This window comes from Chlorocebus sabaeus, chromosome 15 (genome assembly GCF_047675955.1).
Source record: "Chlorocebus sabaeus isolate Y175 chromosome 15, mChlSab1.0.hap1, whole genome shotgun sequence".
Taxonomy (NCBI): Eukaryota; Metazoa; Chordata; class Mammalia; order Primates; family Cercopithecidae; genus Chlorocebus; species Chlorocebus sabaeus.
In genome coordinates this window covers 34499557-34512056 of record NC_132918.1, presented here as the reverse complement: position 1 = coordinate 34512056, position 12500 = coordinate 34499557, and the positions used below count along the sequence as shown (strand labels likewise).

Genomic DNA, 12500 nt, shown 5'->3' with positions numbered 1-12500 from the left:
TTCAGAATACACTGGAAGAGGAAAATGTTCTATATGAAAAGTACCACAATCAACCAAGTTTCTTCTTGGGGTTAAATATAGGGAATGCAGGGATATAGAGGGGAGACTGGGAACTCGAAAGGAAAAGGCAAAATTGTATAGAACTCTTCTCATTTTCAGCTATTACTAATATTAATAAAACATTCCCACAGATTTTTTGAAAGAGCTTTGTTGAGATATAATGTACGTATCATAAAAGTTTACCCATTTAAAGTGTACATTTCATTGGTTCTGAGTATAATTACGGAGTTGTACACCAAACACCCTAATCTAATGTGAAAACATTTTTGTCACCCCTAAAATAAACTTTATACTCACTAGAAGTCACTTCCTATCACCACCTCACCCCCTCCCAGAGTCCCAAGCAACCACCAATCTACTTTTTATGTCTATAGATTTGACAATTCTGCATATTTCATGTAAATTAGATCCCATGATATATGATATTTTGTAACTGATTTCTTTCACTTAGCATAATGTTCATTCATGTTGTAGCACATGTCAGTATTTTACCCCTTTCTTTGCCAAGTAATAGTTCACTACATGGATAGCCACATTTTGCTTATCCATTTACTAGTTAAACTACATTTGGCTTGTTTTCACTTTTTGGCTACTCTGAATAATGCTGCTATGAACATTTGTGTGCAAATTTTTGTGTAGACAAATGTTAAGACTACTATGCTTTTTAGTTTTTATTTTATTATTGTTTAGATTTTTTTTTCAAATACATATATTTTTTATTTCAATAGCTTTTGGGGTACGAGTGGTTTTTGGTTACATAATGAATTGTATAGTAGTGACCTCTAAGGCTTTAGTGCACTCATCACTGAGTAGTATACTCTACTGTTTTAGAAGGGTATATACATATGCATAGAAAAATGTATAGAAAATTACCACTAGGTAATTGATTCCTGGTGCATTACATTTGCAAGGCACTCAACATTTTGTGTAATTTAGAAATAAACAGGAAATAAAACAGTCAACAAGAACCATTATGTAATAAAGTACTACTACTCTACTTAATCGTGAAGATTGTGAGAATTGTGAGTAATTTTTGTTTATTTCTTGCTTGTCTATATATTATAAAATTTTATACTTATACTTTTTGCAGTAAAGAAAAATGTTAAGAGTTTATACTAGTTTGTGAAGTACAGATGCTCCTCAATTTATGATGGGATTACATCTCAACAAACCTATCTTAAATTGAGAATATCTTAAGCTGAAAATGCATTTAATACACCTAACCTACTAAGCATCATAGCTTATCCTAGCCTTTCTTAAATATGCTTAAAACACTTACGTTGCCCTACAGTTGGGTAAAACCATCTAACACAAATCATATTTTATAATAAGGCCTATTTTATAATAAATTAAGTGTCACATGTTTTAATAATTTATTGAATACTGTTCTGAAAGTGAAAAACAGAGTGTTGTATGGAAACTGGATGTACAGTTTCTACTAAATGCATATCACTTCCACAACGTCATAAAGTTGAAAAACCCTGAGTCAAACCATTGTAAGTTGTGAACTATCTGTATTTTTTAAAAAAATCCAAGAACTTTGTAGCTTTAGGTTCATGATTGATCATTGAAACAAGTGATTTTTCTCCTTTTTAAAAAATAATTTCATTTACGAAATACTAACATCACCAGAAATGTAAAATGTGCTCTAATCTCACCACTTCAAAAATAAAAATAGATAAGGAAGCCAGCTTCTCCATTTGCTCATCCAGTCTCATCCCATCCTAGAGTTTGAGAATCTGTATATATCTTCTTCACCTTTTCTCTATGGTTGTACTGACTTATCTATCTATCCATCCATCCAAACACTTGCTTATATTTTAAATATATATATAAACAGTAGAACCAGGCTACAAATATTAACTTAAGTCTTGATTTTTTCTCAATTAAAATATATAACTTACAGATTATTTTCAGTTTTTAGCGTCATAAAGAATTATACAAGTGACCATCCTTAGGTAAATGAGGTAGATTCCAGAGTGGCATTTCTAAGTCAAAGAATTATACAAATTTTAACACAAAATTACTTTCTAAAAGGAATATGCCATCCTGTTAGATGAGTTGATCTTGTCTCCTTATGTATATATTTATTTATTGGTGAGTTTGAGCTTCTTTTAATAATTTTGTTCTTCTTTTTCTGGAAATTCACTCTTCATGTTGTCAGGCTGTTTTTCTTTTGATTTGTCTGTCTTGGTCATAATAATTTGCAGGAACTCTTTGTATACTAGTGATGGTCACTGTTTGCTTGGTTGTATGTATTGCAAATATTTTCTCCCAGGCTGTCATTTCATTGTGAACTTTTTTCTCTCCATGAACCTAAGAGATAATGTTTCATTCGAGTATTTTTATTCCAACTTGGAAGCTGATGATCTTTATTGACCTATAAACAAAACTACATTGAAATATCTTAGACTTACAACAGAAAAAAAAATAGTTTCAGTATTCAATCACTGAATTTAAAATGAAGACTTTTGAAGCCAGATCTCAAAGTGTGTGTGTGTGTGTGTGTGTGTGTATATATATGTATTCTTTCTCGATTGCCAGTGTGAACCATATGTGTGTGCATGTTTGTGTGTGTGTACATAGATATATACCATAATAATTACATCACCCCATTGTCTCCAAAGTCTTTATATAGGTTTGGTATCTCTCACTGACTATTTTTAAATATAATTTTAAACATATGTGCTTTGAAGTCAGACAGACCTTTGTACAAGTTCCAACTCTGTCATTTATGAGCTAGTGACTTTGTGCAAGTTCCTTAACCTACCTAACCTCTGTCTTCTTAACTATAGACTATAAATATAAGGGTTACTATATGGGGATAAAAATTATATAATTCACATTGAGCACAATGTCTGTCACATAATAAGCACTTAATACATGTTATTTTTGTCATCATCCTTGTCCTTATAAGTACAACTGCTAGTCTTCATTCTGTGGATAAGGATACTACTAAGTAGTGACATTCTGAAACAGCCACGATCAATGACAAACTTCTAGCCCTCAGAAAAACCTCCAGATTCCTCACCCAAACAGCGTCCTTTCTCAGGCCTTAGTGTCCCATTTGACATTGTAAAGTCAAAGCTAACCTGCCTCTCAAAACTGTTACTGCCCTAGCATTCCTGCTCCAGCACTTGCCCTCATGACTTGTGTTCTCTTCCATGGAGTTTGTCAGTGACAAATCACCCAGTCAGCTTACAGAACCATGCTGAATGAACAGGGCAGCAGTTTGCTGCCAGAAAAGTTCTTGTTTTTTGTTCTTTTCTTTTTAATCTAATTAATTAGAAAAGAGAGATTCAGAAAATGGTTGACACTGGCAATTAACAAAGAAATACAAAATCGAAGAGAAAAAGAAAGGAGAAGGTATGCTACTATACTCATCACTGAATCTCCATGGCTCTAATATTTACCAGAGTGTGTACATAATTTCAGGGTTCTTTCTTCTTTTTTTCTTTACTTTTTTTTTTTTTTTTTTTTTTTTTTGAGACGGAGTCTTACTCTGCCACCTAGTCTGGAGTGCAGTGGCATGATCTCGGCTCACTGCAACGTCCGCCTCCAGGGTTCAAGTGATTCTCCTGCCTCAGCCTCCCAGGTAGTTGGGACTACAGGCATGCGCCACCACGCCCAGCTAATTTTTTTGTATTTTTAGTAGAGATGGGGTTTCACCATGTTGGCCAGACTGGTCTCAAATTCCTGACCTCAGGTGATCTGCCCGCAAATAAGCATTTTTTCAAGCCTTATATGACATAATAGAAATACCTTAAATTCCCTCCACCTTTAAATCAGTCAGGAATTCTCTTAGGAACTAATCTCTGAGGATGGATAAACCAGTTCAGCTGAAATTCAAGCTGACCCAGATTCAAACTTTAACACAAAATTTCAAACTTTTGAGATGGAAGAAGAATTGAGATCATTTGTTATTATGTTGTTGTTGGTGGTGATTTTACAGTCCATAGTTTCTGCCAAAGATAAAGCTTTGTGATTACAAGAGAATTAGCTCAAAGTATTTTCTAGGCAGGCTGAAATTAGGGAATTGAGTGAATTTTGCAGAAAAGCAAGGACATGAGATGAGACCCAAAATAAAGTTTATAAGAGTTTACAAGTCATTATCCTTGGATTTCACTAGTACTTGGTTCTGTGATGAAGGTGACCTCATTCGACATTGGAGATTTGTATACAAATTAAATTTGAAAAGTACTATTAGAGGATAAGACAGAAAGTTCAAATTGATACAGAGTTCAGGCCACTTCTGTGCTGGCTGACCTGAACCACCTGAATTAGTTTACAGAGTATACGATGAGCTTGACTTGTGCATAATGTATGTTTGAAAGAGTTCATGCTGAAAGGCCTTTTTAATGAGCCCAAAGTTCTTGACTTAGATCTGCTTAGGTGTAATACTCTCCTTAGATTCACAAGGAGGAGGAAGAAATTTCACTAGTGGATTGATTACACTCATTTAGAATCCCAAAGTCCCCTCGGGTTCTAAAATCCAGTTTACTCATTCAACCATTCCACAAACATTTGTTAAACCCCAATTTGAGCCAATGTTGGAATGGAGCAGAGCAGATTCCTTTGGTGCTGGCTCGGCATGGTGGCTTATGCCTGTAATCCCAACGATTTAGGAGGCTGAGACGGGAGGATGGCTTGAGGCCAGGAGCTTGAAACCAGCCTGGTCATCATAGTGAGACCCTTGTCTCTACAGAAAAAATAAATAAATAAATAAATAAATAAATAAATAAATAAATAAATAAAAAATAAAACACGTTCCTTTAGTGCCTAATGTAAACGAAAAGAAATAGTTTGGTAGGTCACTAAGAATAAGTAAATCTCTTGTGTATTCCAACAGCCAAAAGCTGTGTCTGACTCTACATTTGCCTTTCAGATAAACAGTTTTGTTATGCAATTCAAAACACAAATCCACTGCCATTGTTTTTGGAGTAGGAGACGGAAATAATCTGAGAAAGCTCTGCTTGAAACTTTTAAATTAATAACAAATGTTAAACTCTATGAACTTTAAAAGAAAAAGACAATCTGTGATTTTTCAATTAAAGAATACATTTCTGAACAAATGGATTTGCCACAGGATTTTTTTTCCGTGTACTACATTCATGTAAACGTACATCACCCATCGAGGATAACCATGTTTCATAACAGGAGGCACAGCCACATGCTGAATATGATTCCGATACAACTCAGCCTTAAAAAAAGAAGCAGATGTCTCAAATTATGACGATAGGTCTGCTGAGAAAAAACTAGAAATTATATAAACAATGTATATTATTTAAGGCAACTTTTTTTGCAAGCTAGATAGAAAAGCAAGTGCGTGGTAGGTGTAAAAGGTGACGACACAGCATGCTTAAATAGAACCCTTGCAGAATCTCCAAACTACTGATTTCCTTGCTTCCACACAAACCTGCAACACCGAACACCCCATCCACCTCTAACTGTGCCAATCTGCTGACTGTCTGGAATAAGCATATTTCTTTAGAAACCTGTGAAATATGCTTAAATTGAATTAAGGTTACCTTCTAAACATTATGGTTCTTGTTAAACTTTGGAACCTAAAAGAAAAATGGACTTAGATTTTTTTTTTTTTTTTTTTTTTACTGTAGTCACTTGAAAACTATTTTCTTTAAGTAATTTATTTTCCTGTGAACTTTTGAGAAATTGCTGGTTTACTTCTAATTATCTCCTCAAGGTCAGGGAGCATTTCTGCTGTTTCTCCTGTTTTCCCCTCCCACAGGTGCTGGGTTAGTGCAGAGGGACAGGCTAAGGTCAAATTGCCTTCAGCAAGTGCATTTACTGCACTGGAGCACTTAACTCCTTAGGTTAAGATTGGCTGCCCAGCTGCCCTTCTGGAGCCAAGGTTAATGCATTTTTGCATGTCTACTTAAACTTAAAACAATACCTGGCCCGAAGCCAGTGCTCAACAAACATTTGCTAAATGGAGATAGAACACGATGACTTGTTTTTTTGAAACTAAATGTAAATGACTCTGAAGGAGATACTCATGAAACATATCTTAATGAAAAAGCAGGAATACCTGCTTTGGTTTGTAGTCACATGAAAGACCAAAGCAGGAAGATCAGCTAGCACCATTTCGTCCTTGGACAGATGAGGAAACTGAGGCTCAGAGAGGCTAAGGGATATCACAGGGTCATTCAGGACAACCCAAATCAGTACCCTGAATCCCAGACCCTGTGCGTCACCTCCTCTGAACGCCAGACTGGTCCATCCAGCTGCCAAGAGCTCCATGTAGTGACTGAGGTGCTGCTTAGACTAAACTTGGCTCCCGACCACCTCCGGTTAGCTTTCCCCCTGACTGCCCCATTTAGTAACAGTCACTTCACTTCTCAGGCCCCAAATCTAGGAGTCATTCTTTTTTACTCTAACCTCCACACCCTATATGCAGCACACCAGCAAGTCCGTGTATTTCTACTTACACCACTTGTCTCAAATTTATACACCTCTCACTAACTTTGTCTGAGCTGGATGGGCTGCAGTGGCTGTGCCTGCCTTCACTCTTGTGCCTTCAGGTCCCTCTCAGCAGGTGCAGCCATCGGTTCAAAATGGAAATCTGATCATATTATTTCCCCTGCTTAATCTCCTCCTCACTGGAACCTCCCCTACCAGTGTCTTTAAATCTCACACAGAATCCAAAGTTCATACCATGGATTACAAGACTTTATGTGATTGAGGTTTGTAAAGTGAGTGGATAGTGTCCTTTGGAGGGACAATTTCCTTTCATTCCACTTCAAAGTCAGAGGAGGGATCACTGGCCTCAGATACTTGAATTTCTTGCCAAATATCAAGAAAGAGTGCTTTTCAGAGAAAGAATTAAAGAGGTGGGAATGACCAAATACCATGAGGCTGACCTTAGTATCAAGTCCATATCATTACTTCCAGGTACACATTACAACCTTGAACAAGGAACCTGTGCCAATAGATGCTCTCAATATGCACTGTTAGAGCTCCTTGGGATGAAGACTGTGTCTGTGCATCTTTAAACGCTGAGAGCCTGGCACAGTCTCAGGATGAAATTGGGACTCAATACATGCTCATGGGATGGAATAATAAATGACAAAAAGTCACACCTGTCTGTGACATGCCTCATCACACAGTGCTGTAACAGTGCCAGGTTATTTGTAGCTTCTTCTGCTAGTTACTCTCAGCCCACACTGAGCTGTTTAGAAGAGAACAGGGAGAGAGGGCCATTGTCAGAAAACAAGATACTTATTTCGTCTGCCAAGCACAGGCCAGAACTGTCATTAAATGCCCCTCTCCAAAACAGGGGGTCTAGTGCAAATTTTTGGCATTTGGTCTTTTGCTGTCTTCCCCCTGGAACTTTCCAGATGTGAACACCACGGTAAAATTTCACATTGTGGTTCTGTAGACTGTGTTACACAGCTCTCCCAGGAACAGCAATTCTGAAGGTGTCAGTATTGTGCAGTATTGGCCCACTGCAGACTAGAGAATTGAGTCTCAAAAAAAGGTCAGAGAACCCAAGTGGGGTCCCAAGCATGCTAGGGTGCAGATTTCCAACCTTTCAAACCTTGTGATATACTGTTATTTGTTTACTTAGTATTCCTGTCCTTTCCTTACCTCTTCCCTGCATACAACTGTTCCCAAAAGTGGCTCATATCGTGATATTTTTTCACGTTAATTTAATTTCACACCGTTTCTTGAAATAGCTGGTGATACCCTGTGCCTGAGCATCACGGAAGGTTTATAAGAGCAGGCATTAGACCTCATAACATCTGTCTGCCCTAATCTCTTCATCAAAGCTTTTAATAAGCTGCCATCACAGACAGTCCTTTCTCAATGGATGCAAAATATTTCCGGAACAATATTCAAGCACTCCATTTTCCTGTCAGAAAACTAATTGTGGCTGGCTGATAAACCAGTATGAAAAATCAAATTGAAATGAACCAAATTTAAATTTATAAGAGCCTCATTTAACATGCAATTAATTTTATGTCTATAATAAAGAGAGTAAAGCCTCTGGTCTCCCTGAGGAATTAAAGAGGCTGATAAGAGAATGCTAAATGCTGTGCCCCATGGAAATGGGATAACATGATTCTCAAACACTGTCATCCTTTTGATTGCATAATATTATATACAATATGTTCTATTTCAGGGAAGTATTAATTTTACTAAAATTAATTTTTTTCTGAGTATTCATAGAAATGCGACCAAATGGTTAGGGCTGAAACATAGGCTGTTGGTTCCTGACTCCCTTTTCAAGTTCTTATTCTCTCCTTTATATTACCTCTTCAGTCTTTATAGCTTCTAGTGTTTTTGTTTCTTCCCCCAAAATGGGGAATAATAGAAATGTTAGAGCTCAGCTATATTTTATGTTCCTTAAACTTTATTCCAATTAGTAAAATGTTGAGCAAAGGCTTCATTTGCTAACCCCTTTATATTACTATTAAAACCAACAATTTACATTAAGATGGAGTTGGGGCAGTCATTTATTTCTGATTTAAACCATTCAAATGAGTTTTATGTGTAATAAATGTATCTCTGGCTCACTATAAGCCTATTAAGTGATCCAAAACATAAACATTAATTTGCATTGTTCAAGAAGAAAAACACTAACTGTTGGAAAGAACCTGCTTTTTTTCTAAATTTTGCTTCTGGATATTGCCGCATACAAGTCACTGTGAAGGTCGTTCCTAAGTATGTATTTTCCTGTGAGAGTGATAATATTCCTGAAAAAGTTCTAAGACTTTTCTTGTTGGGGGAAGTCAGCCCTTGATGTAATTTTAAGACGTTCTAGGGTCAATTAACAATCATTGTATTCAAAGCATTTTTGAAACTATTCCAATTCTATTTTTTTTAAAGTAAATTCTTGAAAGAAACCAAACTTCAACTCTTTGAATACTGCTCATATTTAGATTTTGGGGTTTGTTTCCTGCTTCTGCTCCCAGGATTGAAGGGCTCCCTCCAGAGGCTGCAGCTGGAGTATGTGGATGTGGTCTTTGCTAATCGACCAGACAGTAACACTCCCATGGAAGGTAAGTTAAGAACTTTAATAAAATACTCTAGAATTCTTGATTCAGTTTGAGGACTTACTCTGCTCACAGTAGGAAATGAATTGTATTCAGACTGATTGAACTGAATGTGGAAAAAAAAAATATTTCTGACTGATGCCTTTTGGCCTCAGCATTTACCCCCAAAACCAATGCTCTGTCTGCTGCATCTTCTTATTTTAAAGCAGTTGAAGGCATTGGGTTTGTGGCTCCCGCTGGTTACAGTGCTCACCTTTTCCAGGTTCATTTCACTTTCATGATTTCATCAACTAAAACAATAAAGTTAATTGGAAAGGGGCTTTATAACTCAGCCATCATCATTTCACAGTAAATCCTTTGAGGGTCTTCCTATTTTATAATGGCTCTAAGTCTGATTAGTTTCCAGTCTGTGGTAGCAATGCTCAGTGGTGCCACCAGCAGGGATTCCACAGCAGTAACTGCTTCAAAATAAGATTTCATTGCAGTTTGATTGTTGATTCTCAAGGAGCTGCAACATTTTATCGCCTTTCTGTTATAACTGTTTGAGGACCACAGTTTAAGCTTCTTCCTGTGGAAGCTTTCAGAATGTTTCTAAAACCAGATTTTCTTCAATTTACATTTATTTACGGAACTTGCTAGGATGTTTGAGGCAGAAGATAGTTTGAGAGGATGAAGATGAATTGAAAAGAATGTTCCAGTTAACTGAAGTTTAAAATCACATGGGTTATCACTTACCTGAGGTGACTGAGAATGAAGATATTTGAGAAAAATAGCAAAAATGAATATTCTGGTTATTTGAACAATATGACATGGATTACCACTTTTAAAATAATTAGAATAGTTTGATTCACATGAGATTACACTGAAGGTAACTTTGTCCTTGATGATTCAAAAGGCAGGATGTTGTAATAAACCAGATTCTGTAAAGAGTGATTCTTCTTGTTATAGGGTTATAGAAGGGTTATAGTAATGGAAAAGTATAAATGATTGCCATATTATAAATTTTTCTAGGTTGTATTTCTGACCATAAAAAAGTTATGGAAATTATTTTCCTTGCCATTTATCTCGTTCTCAACTACAGAGAAATGTAAAATATATATATTCTTATATCTAACTTTCTCCTAGAGTTTTCTTCTTTCTTGAATCTGGGTAAAATTAGGAGTTTATTATAAACAGTATCAGTGTTGGAAATTTTCCATGGAAATGACATAAAACTGCATATTTTTTGTCAAAGCAAAGATTAGGTGTTTGATAAAGCAAATCATAAGCATAAGAAGTATTTATTGCAAGGATAATATGATGTCATACAACTCTTTTTTATTTTTTATCTTATTTTTCCATAAGTTATTGGGGTACAGGTCATACTTGGTTACGTGAGTAAGTGCTTTAGTGGTGATTTGTAAGATTTTGGTGCACTTATCACTCGAGCAGAATACACTGCTCCATATTTGTAGTCTTTTATCCCTCGCCCCTCTCCCACTCTTCCCCCCAAGTCCCCAAAGTCCATTGTAGCATGTTTATGCCTTTGTGTACTCATAGCTTAGTTCTCACATATCAGTGAGAACATATAATGTTTGGTTTTCCATTCCTGGGTTACTTCACTTAGAATAATAGTCTCCAGTATCATCCAGGTCACTGCAAATGCTATTAATTCATTCCTTTTTATGGCTGAGTAGTATTCCATCATATATATATATATATCTCACAGTTTCTTTATCCACTCATTGATTGACGAGCATTTGAGTTGGTTCCAGGATTTTTGCAATTGTGAATTGTGCTGCTGTAAACATGCATGTGCAAGTATCTTTTTCAAATAATGACTTCTTTTCCTCTAAGTAGATACCCAGTAGTGGGGTTGCTGCATCAAATGGTAGTTCTACTTTTAGTTCTTTAAGGAATCTCCACACTGTTTTCCATAGTGGCTGTACTAGTTTACATTCCCACCAGCAGTGCAGAAGTGTTCCAGTCATACAATTCTTAATGACACATGAAAACAGAGCACTAAAGTTATTTAGTCTGCAAAAGTGTCAAGTAAAATGCCATTTAGTGAGGTCTATGAAAGACTGGAATTGCTTCACATTTTAGGTGCCTAGTGACTATTTTCCTCTTTTAGACAGTGTTCTTTGCAACTATACCATGTACAGGATAGCAGAACATCTAAGATTTTTAAGGATTTTTTTCCCCATCTTACCTCTGCCTTTTATTTTTGGAATATATTGTAGGAGTCTCTCAAACAGAAAACATAATTTGCATTACATTTATAGAAGAAAGAGGAAATCCTCAATTAGGAGTCAAACTATATGACACCAACAAGATAATGATGTCTCTTGTATCAATATTTATAATATGTTGAAATTTATTAAAAGAAATCTTCAAAGTGTTTTAAAAAATAATTGCTGCTGTCTGGTGGAGTTCACAACATTGTTTAGCCTTTGTGGGAATCAGAGAAAATTTACATTTTCCCCAAGTAGTTTCTTATATACAATTCCACAAAGCGGAATGGGAAGCTATTTTATCATGAGTCATTTTCCAAGTTCAGAAGCATAATGAAGAGTGTCAAACAATGGAGATTTGCCACTTGTTGATAAGGTCAAGGCACATGGCATTTTGTAGCACAGCAGCAATCAACCACCTCATGCTGGAATGTAGCCTGCTTCCCCTCACCAGCAAGAGGAGACTCACCCAAGCAGGCCAATCAAGTTTTGAGGCTTATTCTTCTGGGAGGACCTAGCAGGGACATTCCACAGGCAGCTCCTCATGCAGGACTTGTTCCAGATTGAAATAGCATCCATGTGAGTTTTTTCTAGCTTTCAGAAAATGTTTATCCTCAAACTTAGTACACTCATTTGTTCCAAGGTGGGTCTACTGGAACAATCAGAGTTTGATGTAAGTCTCTGGGAACACATCTATACATATAGTCTTTTCTACTTTACTGTGCCAGGGGAAAGTACTGATCTGGGAAATAAAGAAGCAATAGGAAATAAAGAGACAGGACTGTCAGGTGGATTTGGGTACATTTGGCACCCTAAAAATGGGGGAAAAATAAGGTGCCTGTGTTAGTTCTGGATTCCATGTTGTTGAGAGTCACCTTTGCAACAATTTTGTAAATCATACTGTGTATGTATGGGAATAAAGCTGTACATGTACAATGGGGGTATACCTTCGGAAGACTATTAGTGTTTCTAAAAACATGACAGAAGTCAAATGTTATTTATAGTCAAATTACCCTTGAAAACACTGCAGTAACTCTGTTAGTCAATGATATTCTATTGGCTTTAATTAATTATTCAATTTATTTTTCAAATGTGGTGAAAAAAATCATCACTAGATAGTTGTCCAACCTTTTTATTTTTTGGTAGTGGCAGAAAAATCCTTAATATCAAATGATATTACTTTTTTCTTGTTTCAGCAACTCACATTGGCTAT

The 12500-nt window shown here is 36.2% G+C and overlaps 1 protein-coding gene across 2 annotated transcripts in view; it reads left to right on the top strand.

Annotated features, from left to right (window-relative positions):
- Positions 1-12500, top strand: part of KCNAB1 (potassium voltage-gated channel subfamily A regulatory beta subunit 1) — a 386124-nt gene that overhangs the window by 315277 nt on the left and 58347 nt on the right. For both annotated transcript variants that reach the window (XM_038002671.2, XM_008008619.3), the window contains exon 8: positions 8994-9080. In XM_038002671.2, coding sequence (XP_037858599.1) covers positions 8994-9080 — 87 coding nt within the window. The remainder of the gene's footprint in view (positions 1-8993; positions 9081-12500) is intronic.